Below are 22,377 nucleotides of genomic sequence, written 5' to 3'. Positions count from 1 at the left end.
GAAAAAGTAGGCCAGTCACCGTACAAGTCTGCTCCCCATACTCTATGAAGTGACAGTTCTGATCTCCATTTCAGTTCCTCTTTCCTGCCTGACCCTCTTAATCTTCGACCACATTCGTCGCCTCTCCAGACCCCTTCCTCACCCATGATCAAAGTTCTGTTTTTCCAGCCAAGGAGCAATTGATGAATCAGTAAACACAGCTTTCTAGAACAGACAATTCATAAAATCCTTTCTCCTGTCTTAAACAGATGGCCCTGACTTTGATATTCTGCCTTCAAGTTCTAGGTATCCCCATGCGAGGAAACATCTTACATAAGAACGTAAGAAATAGGAGCAGGAGTCGGCCATCCGGCCCATCGAGCCTGCTCCACCATTCAATAAGATCATGGCTGATCTGTCTGTAAGCTCAGCTCCATCTACCTGCCTTTTCCCCATAGCCCTTAATTCCCCTACTATGTAAAAATCTATCTAACTGTATCTTAAATATATTTAGTGAAGAAGCCTCAACTGCTTCCCTAGAAGCATTTGAGGCTTCTTCACTGAATATATTTTCTCAGAATCCACCCTGTCAAATCTTGCAGGTTTCAAAACTTCCATTTCTTCTAAACCTGATAAAGTAGCAAATATGCACAATCTTTCCTTATTAACCAATCCCTTCTTATTGGGAAGGAATCTAATGAGCCTTCTCCAAATTACCGAGTATACTGTACATGTGCGCATTCCACAATCAATAAGGAGATCAAGACTGTAGACAGTACTCTTAATGTAACAAAACCTTCCTACTTTAATACAATAAAGCTAACATTCCAGTTGCTACTTTTATTACCTGCAGATTCTGCATGCTAATTTTCTGTGTTTCATATATGAAGTACAAGGGAGAGTACCTGATTTTCTCTGTCCTGCAGTATTAGGTAGCCAAATTCAGACTCAGCCTAAGTCTGAGCATAACAAAAATCAGGAGCACTGCACGCAGAACATTGCACATAAGTCACATAATTGTGAAAGGGAATGGTTACGATGACAGGACAAACCCATTTTAAATGGAGACTCTTGGTATTTACGTATCTTCAAGTACACAGGCTCTTCATTTCTTTTTCACCTTCCTTCAAGGCAAGCACCATCACAGAAACTGAGGGCAAGGACGAAAGTGTGCCTGCACAAAAAAAAAACATGTGAGTTAAGAAAGCAATCTCACTAATAGAGGGTCAACTATGCATGCCACTCTGAGACCTTGTGCAACAAAAGATGTTTCATTGTTGGAGTGACAGATTAGTCTGCAGTTTGCCAGATTGCTGAGTGACAAGTCTGGAACCAGATAGCAAAGTTCAAATAAATGAGCCAAAATGTACATGCGCCAAAAAAAATCTGTCTCACATGTTTTTGAATCAGGCACTGCAAGTAAAGTTCATATGTATGTGGTTTAACTGACAAGCAAATTGAATGTAAATTATTCACTCAACCATTTTCTATTTGTAAGTGCATGTAAAATAGCCATATTGATGGAGCAGTCTTCCAAAAACACAAAAGGATTTCTTCAGTTAATGCTTAAGTGTTAACAGCGTATGGGTAAGTGGCAGCAGCAGATGCATGAGCTCCAATATTAAGTTCTATAGACGCACAGTGGCGAGTATCCTGAATGGTTATATGTATCATGGCCTGGAGTGGAAACATTAATGGCCAAGAATTGAAAAGCCTACAATAAGTAGTGGATACAGCCCAGTCCATCACAAGAAAAGCCCTCCCCACCATTGAGCCCATCTACAGGCAGCAGTGTTGAAAGAAAGGGGCATAGATCATCAAAGACCACTCCCCCCCCCCCGCCATCATCCAAGTCATACTCTCTTCTCCCTGCTACCATCAGGAAGGAGATGCAGGAGCCTTAGGATCCACACCACCAGGTTCAGGAAGAGTTATTATTCCTTCTACCACCAGGTTCACAAATCAGCATGGACAACTTCACTCACCTCAACACAACTGATTCCACAACCTATGGACTCACCCTCAAGTACTCTGCAACTCATGTTCTCAATATTATACAGTTATTATTTTTTTTTCTTCTTGTCAGTTCATGTTGGTTGGTTGTCAGTCTTTGTGTAGTTTTTCAGCAACTCTATTGCTCTTTGGCCACAGTAAGGAAGAGGAAGGTAAGATGGAATGGCCACATATCAAAATCAAGTGGACTCTCAAAGATCATTCTTCAAGGAACGCCGCAGAGGAAAAGAAATAGGGTCAGACAGAGGAAGAAATGGGCAGACAACATCACAGAGTGGATCGAAAGAGCTTTGCTGCAGCCTCGGCACTCACCCATAACCATGAGAGATGGAGGTAACTGGTGCAGCGCTCTTCCAACAACACCCCTACCACCCAGACGGGTTGTGTAATCCATAACCATACCCATATTGCTCTTCCTTTTTGTTCTACTGTGAATGTCCACAAGAAAATGAATCTCAAAGTAGTGTATGGTGACATATTATGATTATGAAGACACGCAGTCCTCTTTTATTGTCATTTACTAATGCATGCATTAAGAAATGATACATTATTTCCTCCGGTGTGATATCACAAAACACAGGACAAACCAAGACCGAAAAAACTAATAAAACCACATAATTATAACATATAGTTACAAACAGTGTAACAATACTATAACTTGATGAAGAAAGTGCATGAGCACAGTAAAGTTCAAAGTTTCTCAAATGTCCCACATCTCACACAGATGGGAGAAGGAAGAAAAACTCTCCCTGACATGCTGACCACAATCCGACTCTAGAGTCATCCGAAAACTTCGAGCTCTGATCAGCTCTCCAACACCGAGTACTGAGCGCCATCTCTGTCTTAAAGATTTGACCTCCTCCTCGGTCGCCAAAAGCAGGCAAGGCTGGGGATTTTGAGGCCTACCCTCCGAAAGATTCACGGCCATGCAGTAACCACAGCAGCGAATGGGTGTTTCAGAAATTTCTCCAGATGTTCCTCTGTGCTTTCACGTCCATCTCCATCAAATCAGAATTGTCCACGACCCCTATTTAACAGAAACCACTTTCACCAGAGAGCTGTGCACGCACGGCGCGCTGCCATCTTCTCCTCCCGTATTACGCGCTTTATTAATGAATCTACTTTGAACTTTGAGTGGGTTATGAATATGAGAGGTGGGACTGGTGGGAAAAGCTGTGCAGCTGTAGTGGAGATAACCCATCAGATGCCTGTTTGTGAAAGGTTGGAATTGTACAAAGAAAGTGTGACACGATCTTACATTGAAACATATAAGATTGATGCACCACGACATCACTTGTGGCACCTTCCACTAAAGATTTAGAGCAATTAGAAGTCTTATTACACACATTGGTCATGAAATATCTATTGCTTTTGTTTGCACACACTAAAAGTGAAACTGACTGCACTCAAACAGGAAAAAAATATTATGGACTGAGGCCATAATATTAAAAAGCATAAATCATTAGAGTACAACAACCTTGCTCAGAGCATTCAGCCATGTTAAAATGCCATTACAGACCATCTCTGAATGGAATATGAAAAATGCCGCACATCTTTGCAATACATATTCTGTCCAAGTCTATTTTGAATAATAAACTTCAATTTCAACCATTTAAATCTGAACAATTCATGAAATTAAATGGATTAAACTTTGCTTCACATTTTCTTGTCAACCAGTTTTTTTCTCTCCCAGTTTATTTACTTTTTCCTTCTTTTTATTTGTAGTTAGAGTAGTAGAGATGCCAGGCAGGCTAACTGAACGTTCCTCTTGCGAGATATGGGAAGGCAGGGAGACCTCCAGTGCCCCTCATGACTTCATCTCCAAGAAGTGCATCCAGCTGCAAGTTCTAACATTCTACGTCAAGGAGCTGGAGCTGGAACTGGATGAACTCCATTCGGGAGGCTGAGGGGGGCAATAAATAGAACATATAGAGAGGTGGTGCCCAAGATGCAGGACACGAGAAACTGGGAAAAGGGGTTAAACAGCCAGTGCGGAGTATTCCAATGGCCATCCCCCTCGACAACAGGTGTACCAGTCTGGAAACTGTTGGGGGGGGGGATCGCGGGATGACCTAGCAGAGAAAAGTCACAGCAGTCACATCTCCGGCACTGAGTCTGGCTCTATGGCACAGAAGGAAACAGGGGAGAAGAGGTGAGCTGTGGTGATAGGGGATGTGTTAGTTAGGGGAACAGAAAGGAGGTTCTGTGGATGAGAACAGGATTCCCAGATGCTTTGTTGCCACCCGGGTTCCAGGGTCTGAGACATCTCGGATCAAGTCCACATTATTCTTAAATAGGAGAGGGAGCGGCCAAGGTTGTAGTCCATGTAGGAACCAATAACATAGGTAGGAAGAGTGACGAGGTTCTGCAAAGTGAGTTCAGGGAGTTAGGTAAACACAAGGAATTCTGCAGATGCTGGAAATTCAAGCAACACACATCAAAGTTGCTGGTGAACGCAGCAGGCCAGGCAGCATCTCTAGGAAGAGGTACAGTCGACATTTCCAGCCGAAACCCTTCGTCAGGACTAACTGAAGGAAGAGCTAGTAAGAGATTTGAAAGTGGGAGGGGGAGGGGGAGATCCAAAATGATAGGAGAAGACAGGAGGGGGAGGGATGGAGCCAAGAGCTGGACAGGTGATTGGCAAAGGGATCCTTTGCTACTTGCTAGGGAGGGCAGAAGTAAGACGATCATATTCCAGGGTTCCATTGTTTTAGATGCAATAGAGTGGGAGGGATTAAAGGAGGAGGGGTGGTGATATAAGTCAGGGAAAACGTCACGGCAATGCTTGGTCAAGACAGACTGGAGAATATGTCTAGTGAGTCTTCACAGGTGGAACTGAGGAATAAGAATAATGGGTCTATATTATAGACTACCCAACAGTCCGCAGGATCTTAAGTGGGAGGGTGAACAGCTGGAGGTCGTGGTCCATATAGATACCAATGACATAGATAGGAGGAGTGACAAGGTTTTGCCAAGGGAGTTAGGTGCTTAGTGCCATTGCTAGAGAGACCAGAAATAGGAAGATTATACAATTTAACACATGGCTAAGGAGTTGGTGTAGGAGGGAGGGTCTCAGGTTTTTGGATCATTGGGCTCTCTTCCAGGAAAGATGGACCTGTACAGAAGAAATAGTTTGCACCTGAACTGGAAGGACACTAACATCCTTGTGGAAGGTTTACTAATGCCGCACGGGGTAGCTTAAACTAGAATTGCAAGGGGATGGGAACCAGAATGGATAGTGGAGAGGTTGTGGAGACGGATGTTAAGACTTCAAAGTCAGGAATCAAAAATTTGAGCATGGTGTGACTAATGTTCTCAACTCAAACACGAGGAATTCTGCAGATGCTGGAAATTCAAGCAACACACATCAAGGTTGCTGGTGAATGCAGCAGGCCAGGCAGCATCTCTAGGAGGAGGTACAGTCGACGTTTCAGGCCGAGACCCTTCGTCAGGACTAACTGAAGGAAGAGCTAGTAAGAGATGTTCTCAGCTGTGTATTTTCAATGCAAGAAGTATTTTAGGAAAGGCAGATGAGCTCAGGACATGTATCAACACATGGAATTATGATATTGTAGCAATCGATGAGACTTAGTTGCAGGAAGGACAAGACCGGCAGCTCAATATCGCAGGCTTCCATTGTTGTAGGCGCGACACAGGGGGAGGGGTAAAGAAGGTACATTCAACTATTTCCGACATATTGCAACCAATTCCTCAACCGAGGAACTTTAGGAAAATCAAATTCAATCCATCAAATTTTCTCACTCGCCACTGCGTCAAAGTCTATCTGAAAGTCCACAACTTTTTTTCAAGACCACACGAGTAACTCGTGTGAACCAGGACTGAGACAGTAACAAGAGTTAAAAAGATAACTTTGTTAAGCAGGGGTCCAACTCCTTTCCCCTTGGAGAAGGTTAAAATTCAATCTGACGGACTGCAGCATCAGGGCACATCCAGTGTGTCAGGCTGGAATAAAACAGACGCGTCCAGAGTTACACTACCCCGGAGAGGCCAGCCACCGCACTCACGTACCGGAGCTGGAGCTGGGGCTGCGGCAGCCAGCGAGCGAGCGGACCCGCTCCCCCTGCCCGCACAAACTGCGCACACAGCAGCTACAGGGACCACGCCTGGCTTCAGGGCGGCCCCGGCCGCTTCCGGTGACTGCGCTGCGCCCGGCCGGCCGGGCTCCCGCCCTGATTGGTGCGGAGCGCGCATGCGCAGAGGCTGGTTCCGCCCAGCTGCAGTGCGCAGGCGCGGCGACTGAGGCCGAGCGGAGAGCGGGCGAGGCGGACACCGCTACACGCTGGCGAGCGATAGGCCGGCGGAGGCACAGGCACCCGAACCACACATTAAGTATGGAAGCCATCGCCAAGTACGATTTTAAGGCCACGGCCGACGATGAGCTGAGTTTTAAGCGCGAAGACATCCTGAAGGTAAGACCCGAATATGAGGAGGCGAGTGGGCCTGGCACCGAAACTGGGCTCTGCCTCGGCGTTCGCCATCCGGGCCGATGCCTTTGGTTTCTTATCAGCTATCAATGCAGATGCCGAACTGAACGAGTAACTTGCATCGCGTTAAAGCGGTTGTAAAGGGCAGTGGTTAGAGATGGGAGATGCCGGCCGGGAGGACGGGAAAGGGGGGCACCAGCAAAGAAGAGCAGATGGAGGGAATTTTATTGGGGAGATGATGGTCGGTCGAGAAATCACCAGCCATGGAGTGCGATGCTGAATTGTACCAACCGGGTGAGATTGGAGGTGAGCAGTCAGGGCTTGGGATGTGAGTGTTCAAGAGAAAAACTAGTGAAGTAGAGGTATTATATTCGGTTATAGATGGGGTGTGAGGAAGAAAGAGCCTAGCAACAAGGGGCAGAATTGATAGCTTGAGGGTTTGGGAATGTTGTAACTGGAGGTTTTGAAACTTGATTGTGTTGATGTTGCTGGAAATAACGTAGAAGCTCAGGTCACTTAAAACCCGCAGGATAGAAAAGCTGTGAATGGAGTGTTGTTGATCTGAGAGAATTGATTTTTGACATGTGAGGACAATACGTGTGTCTTCTAGGTGCAGTCTACCTTTACTTGCCCTTTTAGGTAGTCTAATTTAAAGCAGCAACAAGGTTTCTAATGATATTTTTCCTTGTTAATTGGAGCATTCCTGTAAGTTTCTTCCTGATAGCCCTGATTTTTATTGGGGGTATACCTTCCTTTGTTCCGATACTATTACATTTGCAATATTATAGATGAAGACTGTTATTGAGTATGGGGATGGATGCATTGCCGTTGCTGAGTGGTAAGGATATAACATAGAGCTTGTCAGAATCTTCCAATCTTTCCAGATTCAAAAGACAATAGTGGTAACTGGTAACAATTTATAAATGTCTTGGATAATGAGGTCCAAGTGTGGGTTAGTAAATTTGAAGTTGTCACTATGTTGGGGATGTTGAGTCGTGTAAAAGGTTGGAGGTTACAATGGGATATTGATAGGATGTGAAGCTGGGCTGAGAAGTGGCAGACGAAGTTCAATCTGGAAAGTGTGAAGTGTTTCATTTTGGAATGCCAAACTTGAAGGGTTAATTGCAGGATTCTTAGCAGTGTGGAGGAACAGGGACCTTAGGGTTCGCATCCGTAGATCCCTCAAAGTTACAGTGCAGATTGATAGTGGTTAAGAAGGTGTATCGTGTTTTGGCCTTCATTGGTAGGGGGATTGAGATTAAGAGCTGCAAGGTGCTGTTGCAGCTCTATAAAACTCCAGTTAGACCACACTTTGTATTCGGTTGTTGCCTCATTATAGGAAAGATGTGGGAGCTTTAAAGAGGGTGCAGAGGATGCTGCCTAGATTAAAAAGCATATCTTATGAGGTCAAGTTAGTAATATAGGGTTTTCTTTTTGAAGAGAAGGATAAGAGGTCACTTAATAAAGTGTACAAGATTAGAGATAAAGAGGCACAGATAGAGTAGAGTCTGACACTTTAACAGGGTGGAAATGGCTAATACAAGGGAGCAGATTTTTGCGTAGTAAGGGAATTAAGTGTTATGGGGAAAAGGTAGGTGTAGATGAGTCCATGGCCAGATCAGCCATGATCTTATTGAATGGCAGAGCAGGCTTGACGGGCCAGATGGCCTACTCTTGCTCCTCCTTCGTATGAACTGTAAGGCATTTGGAGGAAAGTGCATGGGTATGTCAGAGATAGGGTTTTTGCATAGAGAGTAGTAGGCTGGTGGAACATGCTGCCAGAGAAGTTGGTAGTGGCAGATGCATAAGGGACGTAATTAAGATCACACACACTAAATAAAAGACTGGGTTGGAGTTAATTCAAGGGAGCCAGTTTGTCTTTGATAAAGGTATATATTTAACTAAACTGACAGATTTTTAAAAATATAGTAGTGGAGATAAAGGGAATGAGGTACAAGTTTACAATGATTTTCAGAATGCAATTGAAAAGTTTCTCAGAGATGTTTGGGATCAAAGTTGAGAGCCATAAAGTGGAACTGCCAGTAACAGTATGGATGAAAAAACTGGCTTAGAATGCAGAGCATGGTGATTATGGCTGCCTTTTTGGAAGGTCTTGTCACCCGTGGAAGAAAATCCATGCCAGTTTACCTTTCAGATTGCAGTTGCCTATAGTTTTGTTTATGGGGGGAAAAAGCTACTGGTCCTTCATAATAAAAATAGAATTTTCGCAAAATATTCAGTGGGTCAAGAAACATCGGAAGAGAGTCAGTTGATGACCCTTTTGTCAGAATGTTAACTTTCAGTATTTGACAGTACTAACCTTGTATGTCTCTGGAACTCTCACTTGGATTGTGCCTTATATAAACCATTTGACTACAGCAGTGTTAACCTAAGCATAAGGTCAAGCAAAACACCCTGACAAGAAATATGCAAATGATAGTGACAGACAAAATCCAGTGAATTGGTTTTCAGAGCTGTCTTGATGAAGCTGCTTCCCTCACCCTGCCTGTGCTTTTCTTCTTTTTACTAATTGTATACTTGCAGTTTTTTACTACATAAAGTTATTATGGCTTTATTTGTGACTATTGTACTGCAGACTGTGAAAGTGTATGAGACAGTGCTGTGGAACTTCAGGGTAGTATTAACTGGAGTGCACTTCCTCTATTAAACAGTGAAAGCTGTTTCTTTAAGTAAAGCAAGCTGTTCAGGCTAAAATGGAGGTTGTTTAAGGAATTCTCAATTGATGTGCCGATTTATGTATATTGTGTCTGGTAGAACAGGTTATGGGGTTGGACAGTCACCATAGTAGCTAAAAATGGCAAAGGAACTACTAAGTGGGTTTCTGTAGTGGTAGTAAGCTTATTAAACTTCTGATTTTGAACTGCTGTGTAACTTCCTTTAACCAGTTTCCTGTAAATGCTTCTTGGAAGAAGGGGAGCTTTTGCTCTGCCTCTGCCTCATGTTTCAATTGGAGTTGAATTTGCTTTGGTTCAAAGTAGCTGACTGGCTGAGTGAATTGTTTCAAATCCTAAAAAGACTCTTCATTGACAAAAAAACTTAAGATGTGATGGGAATCATTGGACCTTTTTGGTTGAAGCTGATATCATTAAACCTATTCACCTTTGAATTTTAATTGTTGTGGTTTGGTGGTATGATAATTACAAATGTACTGTTGCTTCAGCTTTCTTTTCTCACTCTCCTAACTGGTCAGTGTATGGTTGCTTGGCACCATGACTTTTGTTAGGAAAGATGGGAAAGTGGAATTAGGATATGGAGCATGGATTGTGGAAACCCTCTCTGGGCTGAAATATTTACAGTTTTCTTGTTTATCTAGAATGTGTTGTATGGCACAGAAGCAATCCCATTTGCCCATATTTGGCACATATATCTCTGAACCTTTCCTATCCATGTACATGTCTAATGCCTTGTCGTGTTTTAATTCTATTCTTTGTAATATTTGTTCTGGCAGCTTCTTCCTCATTCACCCCCCCCCCCAACCAAAATCTTGCCCCTCGGGTTGCCTTAAATATATTCAGTTTAGTTTTTAGACTCCCTTCTTAGCCCATCACTCCTGCTCCACTGACAGCAGCTTGTCAGAGTCCTCTGTTCTGGGCCAGTCTTTCAAACTGGGGTGGAAACTGACAATTCATCTTAACTATGTCCCTTGTATTTTTATAAGGTCTCTCCTCAGTCTCCTGCACTCCAGAAGGGAGAAAAGGCCCTATCATATCCTCTGGCGATGATCTTTGCATCATCAGTGGAGACGGAAGAGGTTTCGGAGGGTTGCGGATGTTGTTTAAGAAAGGGAGTAGAGATAACCCTGGAAATTACAGACCAGTGAGTCTTATTCAGTGGTTGGTAAGTTGATGGAGAAGATCCTGTGAGGCAGGATTTATGAATATTAGGACAGGCATAATATGATTAGGAATGGCATTGTCAAAGGCAGGTCGTGCCTTATGAGCCTGATTAAATTTTTTGAGGATGTGACTAAACACATTGATGAAGGTAGAGCAGTAGTTGTAGTGTATATGGATTTCAGCCATGAAGGTACCCCATGCAAGGCTTATTGAGAAAGCATGGGATCCAAGGGGACATTGCTTTATGGATCCAGAACTGGATTGCCCACGGAAGGCAAAGAGTAGTTGTAGATGGGTCATCGGTAACCAGTGGTGTGCCTCAGGGATCTGTTCTGGGACCCCTGCTCTTTGTGATTTTTATAAATGAATTGGATGAGGAAGTGGAGGGATAGGTTAGTAAATTTGCTGATGACACAAAGGTTGGGCGTGTTGTGGATAGTGTGGAGGACTGTCAGAGGTTATAGCGGGTTATTGATAGAATGCAAAACTGGGCTGAGAAGTAGCAGATGGAGTTCAACCCAGATAAGAGTGAGGTGGTTCATTTTGGTGGGTCAAATATGATGGCAGAATATAGCATTAATGGTAAGTGTCTTGGCAGTGTGGCGGATTAGAGAGATCTTGGGGTCCGAGTCCACAGGATACTCAAAGCTGCTGCAGAGGTTGATTCTGTGGTTAAGAAGGCAAATGGTGCATTGGCCTTCATCAACTGTGGGATTGAGTTTAGGAGCCGAGAGGTAATGTTGCAGCTTTATAGGACCCCACTTGGAGTTCTGTGCTCAATTCTGGTCGCTTCACTACGGAAAGGACATGGAAACCATAGAAAGGGTGCAGAGGAGATTTACAAGGATGTTGCCTGGATTGGGGAGCATGCCTTATGAGAATAGGTGAGTGAACTCGGCCTTTTCTCCTTGGAGAGACAGATGATGAGAGGTGACCTGATAGAGGTGTTTAAGATGATGAGAGGCATTGATTGTGTGGATAGTCAGAGGCTTTTTCCCAGGACTGAAATGGCTAACACGAGAGGGCATAGTTTTAATGTGCCAGGAAGTACGTACAGAGGAGATGTCAGAGGTAAGTTTTTTACGCGGAGAGTGGTGTGTGTGTGGAGTGGGCTGCCGGCAACGGTGGTTGAGGCAGATATGATAGGGTCTTTTTAAGAGACTACTGGATAGGTACATGGAGCTTAGAAAAATAGAGGGCTATGGGTAACCCTAGCTAATTTCTAAGGTAAAGACATGTTTGGCACAGTTTTGTGGGCCGAAGGGCCTGTATTGTGCTGCAGGTTTTCTATGATTCTATATCCAACTCCCCCTATAACTCAAGTATTCAGTATGGGTAATATCCTTATGAATTTCTTCCATATCCTTTCCAGCTAAATTAATCCTTCTTACCTATAGCTTAGTGACCAGAACTGCACACACTACTCCGAGAGGTCTGAACAATATCTTGTACAGTTGTAACGTAACATTGCCCATCTTGTACTCAGTGCCCTGACTGATAAAGGCAAACCCACCCTCTCACTCCTACCATCGAGCTCCTTTTGTATCCAATTGGCTAGCTTACTGTAGATCCAATGTGATCTAACCCTGGATTCCATGAACTTGTTTTTTTTTCAATTTTTCACAATTCTTATGAAATTTTAGTGCCATGTAAGAATGGTGTAAAGAATATACTCTGAGTTTGTATTATGACGCAGAAATCAAATCTAAAATGTAATGAGTTTCAAGGTTGTCCACTGAGAATCTGCTGACATTGAATCCGGTTTGACTGTGAAAGCCATGTTGGAACTGGGCCAGGTATTGGAATCTTCAGACCATCTTTGAGTTTAATTTTAATTTGGTTTTTATGTTGAACTAATTCTCAAATAAGTTACTTTACTTATTAACACAACAGATTAATTTGTATTTATTCAATGTCTGGCATGACTGCAATACATGTCAAAACACTTTACTCTCAATTAACTATTTTTGAATAGCAGTCATTGAAATGTAGGAGCTGCAGTAGCCATTTTGTGCATAGCATGAATCCTGCACAACAAAAATGAATGCTTTGTTGATCTGTTTTCAGATGTTACATGATAAGTATTGACTAAGGTTTCTGAGGTAAATTATTTGTAATTAACCCAGGAAGTCAGTATGTTTTGACATATTTGAAAGACACTCTTTCTGAAATTGCAGTACATTTTGTGTGGCATGAGGATGTCACCTGGATTTTTATGGTTCTCTAGAGTAGGAGTTGCACAGATGAAATAGTTGTGGGTCAAAGCACCATCATCTTAGTTACAACTGTCGTGTCCATGCGTGCAGAGGACGTGATTGGCAGAAGAATTGTTGTTTTGCCTTTAAACTGGAGTTGATTTGGGCTAAAGCTGGGCCAGGCGCCAAAGTACTGCAGAAAATCACTTTGTTAGTAGAATCATAGGGTCAAACCCACCGGCAGTTGGCAGACTGCGTGCTTGATTATTGTAGCTGTTAGTTTGGTTTTGTATTTGTGCTTCACTTGTTGCTATTTGTGTTCAAATTCTGCACTAAAGTGCTTGCTTGAATATGGTTGACTGGAGAGCTTTCGTAAAATTGCATTTGTGAAACATTTGTGTAGAAAGCAGTTAGTGTAGTTTTGATCTGGATCCGGCATATCCACCTAATAGTTCAGTGCGATGTCACTATCTGTCAGCTAGAGGATGGCTGTTTGTTTTAAATATAATCTCTTAAGAACTCTTCTACAGGAAACACTGATCACAGGATATGTCTTCCTGGCTTGAGGCCGAAGTTACCTGATAGTTTGGATGAATGTGTGAATTGTTTATGATTAGTAACTTGGTGCCTTAAAGGGAATGAAAATCAGTAAAAAAAAATACAGGTCTGACAGCATCTGTGAAAAGACCTGAAATAGTTTGTCATAGGTCCAAAACCTTATGCCATACTGAAGTGCACTTTATTGTTATGTTTTTAAAGAAGTTATCAGTTTTCATTCTTTCAATTATATGTTTGAACAATGGCAGTTGTTCTGTTTATGCTGCAACTGACCCATGTCTCTGCCAAGCACATTGCTACAAACCAATACATTTATCTTGCATCCCTGTGCTGACTGACCAGCATTGGCTCTTAGTCTGATGAAGGCTTTGTTTGAGGATTTGCATCTTTTTTGCAAATCCCACAAGCCTTGCACTTCAGCTATTGAGAGTGTATTGACTGGTTGCATCACTGCCCTGGTATGGAAACACCAATGCCCTTGAATGGAAAATCCTACAAAAAGTAGTGAATATGTCCCAGTCCATCACTGGTAAAGCCCTCCCCATCGTTAAGCACATCTACATAGAGCACTGCTGCAGGAGAGCAGCATCCGTTGTCAGGGACCCCCATCATCAGCCTCAAGCTCTCTTTTCACTGCTGCCATGAAGAAGGTGGTGCAGGAGCCTCAGGACTCACACCACCAGGTTCAGGAACGGCTATTACCCCTCAGCCATCAGGCTCGTGAACCAGAGGGGGATAACTTCGCTCAATTTCACTTAACTGTTCCTCCAACCTGTGGACTCACTTTTGAGGACTCCTCATCTCATGTTCTCAATTTTTTTTTGCTTGTTTATTTATTATTTCTTTTTGTATCAACACAGTTTGCTGTCCTTTGTACACTGGTTGGCATAGTCTTTCATTGATTCTGTTATGGTTACTGGATTTTTTTGAGTATGCCTTCAAGGAAATGAATCCCAGGGTTGTATATGGTGATATGTACTTTATTATTACATTTACTTTTAACTTTGAGTCATATATCAAATAGTGACATGACAAGCCTGTGCCTTGAGTGGACATTCAAAATATTTTATGAACCACAATTGTATAAGTTATCATAGTGATAATTCAACCAAATGAACAGTTTTTGGTTTCTGTTTGTTTCCTGTGCTGCAGCTGGATATTGGATGCAAGAGTTGAAAACTAAGTTTGATCTTTGGTTAAAGAAGAAGCTGTCACCAGGAAACGGGCGGTAGTAGGGGAAGGAGTGATCTGTCCCTATAAAAAGCAGCCTGTTCAAAATTTAGTCTTGATAAATAGTTAATGTGAAAACATCGATAGATTTGTTGGTCTGTTCTATGTACTGCAGTGCACTGTAAAGGATTTTGTTCATTTCATATGGACAGTATTGATTTTATCACTAACTGATGTTCTCCTTCACAGCTGACCTTTAGTATTTTCATTTTAACAAATGCAAAAGTCAATCTTTGCTAACTATTTCTTGTACCAACTTCTGTTGCTTTATGCCCTCCTGGCTACTGCTCTTCGATAACTGTCTAGCTGCCATTCAGATTTGCAGCACTTGTCTTACCTTTGTCAAATATCACCTGTACTGTCACCAACACCCCCTCCCATTGTCTTTTTCTGGGTAACTACTTTTAACGTAGAGTGCAACAGCTATTTCCTATTTTGATATTGTTTCATATCTCCTATTTTCTTTAACATTTCTTATAAGTGAGAGTAAAGCCAGTTGGTCCATTGAATCTCTGGCTGTGAGAATATTGTAATTTACCCATTTATGCCCTGCAGCCTGTTCTCTCACATTCTCATCAGTTCTCCCTAATTAAGATCCACTACCTGTAGTCAAAGTAAATCACGACCCAATTAGCCTACCAGCCAGCATGTCTTTGGGATGAGGGGAAATGTGAGCACCCATGGGAGTAACCCATGCAGGCACAGTGAGACAGGGCAGACTTAGGCTACGTCGACACTACGCCGGGTAATTTTGAAAACAAAGCCTTTTCTCTTCGTTTTGACCCTCTGTCCACATTGAAACGGCGTTTTCATCCCCCAAAAACGGAGCTTTTCTAAAACACTCTCCAGAGTGTGTAAATTTGAAAACGATTGTTGCGCGTTGTAGTGTGGACGGGGTAAACAGAGATGTTTAAAAACACTGTCATGACAACACCACAACAACAATGCTTTTTCTGCTTCTGCTTGGTGCTGCGCAAGCACTGCCGTACGGCTGTTATAACGTGCAGTCGGTGTGAACGGTGTGAGAGTTAAATTGTGAAGTGAGCTTTTTTGACTATTTAAAAATGCTGTCATGATGTGCTGGAACAGGTGGCCACAGCGCAGCATTTCGTTGTTTTATTGAACGCAACCCCCCACATAACCTAACAATTTCAGAACAGACGGCAACGAGACTGAAGACAGAAGGGTTAGAAATGTACTCACCAAATACTTTGACCCATAGCTTACTGAATAAATACTCACTTTGCCCAGTTTTCTGTCCTTGCTTGTATGAAGGTGGTTTACCTATTTATGCAAGTACTTCTCTGACAATAGATGTGTAACAGCCTAATGTAACATTGTATGGAAATACAAGATAACATTGATGCAGACATGTTTTATACATTTAACAAGGTGCTTTATTAATGTAACAGAGTTAGTCAGTTTTTCAATGTTCGTCATCAGCCGGTCGTACGGTCGGTGAACTCCCTGTCGGTTGCCTCCATGTGCTCCAGTATTTGTTTTTTTTAGTTTTAAGTCCTCCTGCGCGAGAGCCAAGAGCAATTCCTTTAAAGTTTTTCTAGTCTGTAACTGGACAAACACGCTCCAAGTATACCGTTTCCTCTTCGCTTGTTTTCTGTGTGTCCTGCGCATGCCCACTAGGAGGAGATTCGCCCAAATATCCGTTCTAATGTGGACGGAGATATTTTGAAAAATGCTTGGTGTGGACGCCTGTCGTTTTTACTTGAAACCGGCGTTTTCAAAATTATCCGGTCTAGTGTGGACGTAGTCTTAATATCTGAGTTGAGGAGCTGGATAGCAACAAAACGAGCTGATAGCAACTGTGTTTAAGAACTCTGTAGGGAGTTATTTACTATATTTTAAAAAAAAACAAAGCAGTTCGTGCTTTAAACAGATGCTTCATTGGACATTTGGTTGTGCCCAGTGGTTGCATTCTCATTTGTTAATTCAGATAAAGATTTTACTTTCAGGACTTTGGCACATTGTTAAAAATCATAATTTAGTGCATTATTGCAGAGGTGTCTTTTTTGATTGAATAAAGGTGGTCTTGTCTAGTAGTATAGATATGAAGACCCACTATATGATTTAGAGAAGAGGCGAGTTCACCTGGGGAGCCAGTGCATAGTTATCCCGTAGTCAGTATCAAAAGCACAGCATATTGTTGAGATTTGAATTCAATTCATAGTAAATTTGTGGGTGTTCAGTTAAACCAGGTTAGGATGTTACAGAATTGCGCATAACCTTATCAAAAGTGCTGCACAACCACTCTGCATCTATTATTTTCTGCCTTCATTGAGGAAGTTGTTCCCTTACCTCAGCACGTGAAGTGGTAGACTGCTCTTCACTGCAGTTATGATAAGTTAATTATCTTTTGCATCACCAAATTCCCCTCCTTACACTTCTTCACTCCTTGTGTCTTACTGCTTGCGCAGAGGTCAGCACAATTTGAATGCATAGCTTTGTTCCCTCAGCTTCTCATTCTATTTAGGTAGGTCTTGCACAGCATAATGAATTAAATGGAGCGAAATAAATAGTTACTGTGATAGTGGGATGAATAGCACGTAGTCAAGTCTGCTTGAGGAGCAAACAAATGCAGGAATAGATTTTTATTAAAGGAGTGGAGGTGAAAGAAAATCTCATGAGCCTGGGTGAGGGGATTGGTTTAGTGCCATAGTGGTTAGCGTAACCCTTCACAACACCAGCTATAAGATCAGGGTTCATTTCTCGCTATTGTTTGTAAGAAGTTTGTACGTTCACCTGGTAATCACATGGGTTTCCTCTGGGTGCTCAGGTTTCCTCCTACATTCCAAAGACATGTAGGTTAGAGTGTGGGCATGGCCCTATATCAGTGTCTGCAGATGGTTTGGTTGTTAAAGCAAGTGACAGATGCTACTGTTTCGATGTATATGTGATAAATCTAATCCTTATTTGTAAAAATGGATGCAGATCAGTGGCCACTTAGAGACACCTGTGCCCCTGCTTAGTAATGCAAATCTAATCAGCCAATTATGTGACAGCAACTTGGTGCATAAAAACATGCAGATATGGTCGAGGTTCAGTTGAACGTCAGAACCTGGGGAGGAAATGTAATCTAGATGACTTTGACCATGGAGTGATTGTTGGTCCCAGGTGGGGCGTTTTGAGTATCTCAGAAACTGCTGACCTAGGAATTTCATGCACAAGTCTGTAGAGCTGGAGTCCACAGACCCCTTGCTTAATGGTATTGGTTCATGGCATAAAAAGGTTGGGAAGCCCTGCTCTAGAGTGGTGCAAAGAAACAATAAAAAAACACCGTGATGAGCCGTAGCTTCATGGGTGGCAGTTTTATGCTTTGTTATTGAGAGGTCAGAAAAGAATGGACAGACAGGGTCAAGTGCATTATTGCAGAAGTGGTGACTTTTTTTGATTGAATAAAGGTTTTCTCTCTCTGTTGGTATAGATATGAAGACCCATTATATAATTTAGAGTGAGATGAGTTCACCTGGGGAGCCAGCGTATAGTTATACCGTAGTTAGTATCAAAAGCACAGCACGTTGTTGAGATTTGAATTCAATTCGTAGTAAAAATTTGTGGGTGTTCAATAGTAACTCAGATAATCATGTGTTACAACAGTGGTGGGCAGTAGAAGACCACGAACATACAAGCAGTGCCTACTTTATTAGGCACAGTGTGCTACTGGCTACTGTTCCATATATTTGTTTAACTCTTGGAAAATTCTCCCTAGTTATAGACGAGGAAGTAGAAGGGGAGTGTTCACAGGGCAAGATAATCAGTGTTGAAATTTGCATGCCATGTTGTGTAATATCACACCTTTGAGCCTTGTTGTTGGACACTTATGGGAAATATGCAAGTTAGTAACCAGACCTCCCCACCCTTGGTCACCTGTTGGATGGTGTGGTTTGCATAGAATATGTTTCTCACAGCTAATCTAAGCAGATTTCTTGCAAACTAATACCAGTGACATGTATTTGATTTGCATAGAAACGCCAAAAATATTTCCCTGAGGCATACATAGGTACCTGTATCTTAAATACTTTTGACCAACTGCAGACCAAAACACACAATGCTGGAAGAATTCAGCAGGTCAAGCAGCATCCCTGGAGGTAAACGATGTGGGATGGTGCTTGATCTGCTGAATTCTTTCAGCATTTTGTTTGTCTTCCTGCATCTTTGCTCCATTTGCCTTTTACTTTCTTTTATAGAGAGAGCTAGTTGGTTACGTGTATTGTAACTTTTAAGCTGAAATGCAATGTATTTTGGTAAATACATTGCATTTTCTATGTTGCAAGATGAAACAAATGAGTTTTTTTTCTCAATTCCTTGATCAAACACAAATTAAGCTCTACTTTTCAAAGCTTTGTTCTTGGAGCTCCTGTTTAGCAGAATAAAGTATTCACCATTATACATAATAACTAAACACTGCAGGTCGGCTAGTCATCTTGAATAATGTTAGATAGCATGTGTTACAGTAACTGGTCCCAAGAATCGCTAGGACATGCTAACGTGTCTTCTTTTAAGCTGAACATGTTCTCGTATATGGTATAATTTCAGAATAAAGGGTTGGCCAGTTAGGAGTGATGTGCACGCGTAGTTACTCAAGTTTGTACATCATTGGTTGTTTCCTTCTCCCTGCGAATGTAGACCATTTTACAGGTTTCTACATTAAATGTAGTTTACCATTTTGGCTGAGTGTATTCCTTGAAATGTACTTTTATCTTCCTTGCCGTTTATTGCACTTCCAAGCTTTATTTTATCCACGGAATTTGATCTTGCATATTATTTTCCAAGTCATTAATGCAAGCTTTAAAAAAAAGTGTTCTTGATTGATCCTTTCAGCGCTAACCTCCGTTCAGTGTTAGCAACCATTGACGCTTACTCCTGAGCCAATTTCTGATCTATGTTTCTACTAATATTTTTAATATTTCATAATTTGTTTTCTAACTATTTTATGTAGGTCTTTGTAAAATGTCTTCTGAAAATTGTTAGATGCAAGACCTGAACTATCCTTAGTCCACACTTGGGCTTCATCGAAAACTTCACTTGGGTTATTAATTTATTTAAATTAAATTAAAATTAATTTATCAATTTAGGTTTTTAATTAAATTTTCATTTATGTAACATTAATTGCCTTTATGTTCAGACAGTCTGTCCTTTCTTAATTTGTTCTTCTATGAGGTTATTTTATCCGCCAATAATCAATTCCAAGAGCTATCTCACTGGTGCTTAAAACTGTTTTGCTGGATTTGTCCTTGCTAGTCTTTTTGATCATGCTTGCTAGTCCTCTGGTGCCTCCAATGCGTCTGGGAAGGCTAGGAGGTTACAAACCCTTCTGCGCTTTCTGGTGACATTTTTCTTGGACTGTATTCTATCTGAATCAGATAAACTATTATAGTCGTTCTGTAATGATATTTGAGATTAGTTTTGTATTGTTCTCATCCTCTGTATTTCTGGTTCTCCCAGTGTCTCGATCAACACTGTCCCCTCAATTTAAATTACAAAAGCAAGTTACCCATCTCTTTTATATGGTATCACACACTGTTTTCCAGCATGAATCACTGCAAACTCATTATCTAAAATTTGCTTTGGGTTGTTAGGTAGCTGTTACAAAGTATTTAGTAAATGTAAATCCATTCAATTGTATTGATTGCTGAACTTTCAGGAACAATTCAGATGTATGTTTATTGTTTCATGTGGATTCACTTAGGTATATCAAAACAGGTTCAGATCTGAAATGGATACAAATTCCTGATTCAATATGTGGAGCAAATCGAGTTAATTTCTGAGACATTATTAGCAGATAGCATTATATTCAACCCAAGTTATGTAATGACATGCTTGACCATCGTGGCTGAAATTTTACTCCATCTCTGCAGTTACTGAAAATAGCTATCTGTTCTGAACTAATGTTCCTCATTGTAAATGGGGCTGGGGGGGAGGAGTTAAGCAGTGAGATTATGTTGGTGCCATGATTTCTTTCCCATCCAATTCCAGATGGTGGGAACAAACAATCTCCAACAGGTAGCCTGGACATTTTGAACATTTATATTTAAAGTACCATGTGCTATGTATTCAAGGGTTTTTAAAAAGTGATTTTAATCTAATAGTGGTGATTTATACAGTAAGTGTTGTGTTAATTTGTCTCCGATTTCAGATTGTACCCTGAAGAAATCCATGTGAATCTTGTGTAAGGGTTAACTTGCATGCTTAGTCCTTATCAGGAAGAAAATAATACAGGTTGACCACCTTAAATCCGGAATGATTGGGACCTGTGCGGTGCTGGATTAATGATTTTTGCCAAATCACAAGTGGTTGGGTTAGGATTAAATAAATGAACATCTAACCCACTTGATGATAGCCTCACCCTTGGATAATTTTTTTAAAAAGACAAATGAAAAGCAATTCTTTCACAAATTCCTGTACTGGTATGCCAGATTCAACTGCGCTCACTAGCCGCTTCATAAACAGGGAACGATATTTACCCTTCAAAGAGTGTCATATGCCATTGTCCAGGGGTTGAATTAATGACGTACAGCTAGGTAGCAGGAAGATACCATAAACATTGTTCCTTACTTTTGGATGTGCAGAGCAGTTATCTAAAATCAGTGTTTTCTTACAATTTTTGTCCAGATCAACAGTCACAGTGAGCTCTTGCTTCTGGAACAGCGTAATGCTCAACCTATTCCAATGTAACGTCAGTTGTAATACATGCTTTTTTTTTGTTGTTAGCATGGTAAATTACTGCTTCATACCTTTGAAAGCTCTGGGACGTAAACTTTTGCCGATGACTAGCAGCTTACACCTGTGGGTTCTTGCAACGTTAGAGCAGCCCAACATTGTGACGCAATCTTTAGATGCTTTATAACCTGTTGTTGATTCTGTATCCTTTATAGTCAGTATTCTTGGAGTACAACACCAACATAAAGTGGTTTTATCCACAATGCAGACTTTTTCGGGACTTAAATTTTCATCACAAACTAACTTAGCAAACCCATCAACAAACTTGGCATCTGCTTCCTTGTCTGCTGACTGTTTTTCACCAACTGCACAAAATACTGTGCCATGTCACTGCTTGAAAGCTGAAGCCACCCTTCACTGTAATTGCACCCATAATCCAGTCTTAATTCTTCATGAAATAATTTCGTTTGTTGCTTTATCTCTTCTGACAGTTTTGCACCCTCATTGACATGCGGTGTATACCACTGAGAACTTTATCTAGTTGTGAACATCTTCCATCGTTCATTGTTTTCCTTATGCACATCTGTTGTTTTGACTTGCTGTCAGCAAAGAACTGGAGCAGCTTTTCTTTTTTGTTTCTTTATAACATAATCCATGAAAGTACCAATGTTATACAAGTTACATATGCTTTTCACAGACACAGCATTGTCAAGTTTTTTCAACTTGCACCATATCTTATATGGATAACGGATGGTGTTTGTGCTTTACACCACAAGAAGCACTTCCTTTATTCAATGAAGACATGACTGGGGCTAGATAAGCACAGGTTATAAAAATAAATGCAGAATAACACAGAGGAACAGTATGCTTCTTTTAAAGACCATGCCAACAGCTGATTCTACTAATGGTGCCACCAAAACAGTGGTGACAGGTTGTTGTGGCGATGCGGGAGATTTGAAATTAGGCTGGTGAAAATTATGTCCGAATCAGCGGTGGAATTAAATTACTGATTGCTGCATTCGAGGTGGTCGACCTGTACTACCTTTTGTATTGTTGATCCTAGAATAGATGATAGAAACCAGATTTTAGTAAATAGTTTTTTAATTATCCAGACACGTTAATTAAAAAAAACTAACAACATTTTATCAGCCTTCAGTATTTCAAAGGGATGAAGCCTTTTTATTTTTTCTACTGCTTCTGGTCATGGAATATATCTTGTCTCAGCTAAGACTTAATGGCAGACTGCTTGTCCCAGAATAAGGATCAAGAACTATTGTAAGTAGCTGTGCAAGTAATTGGTACTGTAAATTATTGCTGAAGTGTTGTTTCAGTGGGGTGGTGTTGCGGGGGTGGGGAGCCAACATGAGTGTGTGGATTACATAGTCATGGAGCCAAATCTATATAACTGTGCTTATTTATGGGATA

General features: G+C 41.4%; 1 protein-coding gene and 1 long non-coding RNA gene across 2 annotated transcripts in view; one reads left to right on the top strand and one right to left on the bottom strand.

The window, feature by feature from the left end:
• The window catches only part of LOC134336473 (uncharacterized), a 37,330-nt gene extending 31,175 nt beyond the window's left edge, over positions 1-6,155 (bottom strand). The window contains exons 1-2 of the long non-coding RNA XR_010015797.1: positions 6,022-6,155; positions 1,032-1,153 (exon numbers count right to left, since the gene is read on the bottom strand). This is a non-coding gene — a long non-coding RNA (uncharacterized LOC134336473). The remainder of the gene's footprint in view (positions 1-1,031; positions 1,154-6,021) is intronic.
• Positions 6,156-6,237: 82 nt separating this feature from the next.
• Positions 6,238-22,377, top strand: part of LOC134336596 (growth factor receptor-bound protein 2) — a 144,625-nt gene continuing 128,485 nt past the window's right edge. The window contains exon 1 of the mRNA XM_063030918.1: positions 6,238-6,422. Coding sequence (XP_062886988.1) covers positions 6,345-6,422 — 78 coding nt within the window. The 5' untranslated portion in view covers positions 6,238-6,344. The remainder of the gene's footprint in view (positions 6,423-22,377) is intronic.

The sequence above is a fragment of the Mobula hypostoma genome, chromosome 22, assembly GCF_963921235.1.
Source record: "Mobula hypostoma chromosome 22, sMobHyp1.1, whole genome shotgun sequence".
Taxonomy (NCBI): Eukaryota; Metazoa; Chordata; class Chondrichthyes; order Myliobatiformes; family Myliobatidae; genus Mobula; species Mobula hypostoma.
Note: the sequence above shows the minus strand (reverse complement) of the source record. Positions and strands in the feature narration are given on the sequence as shown.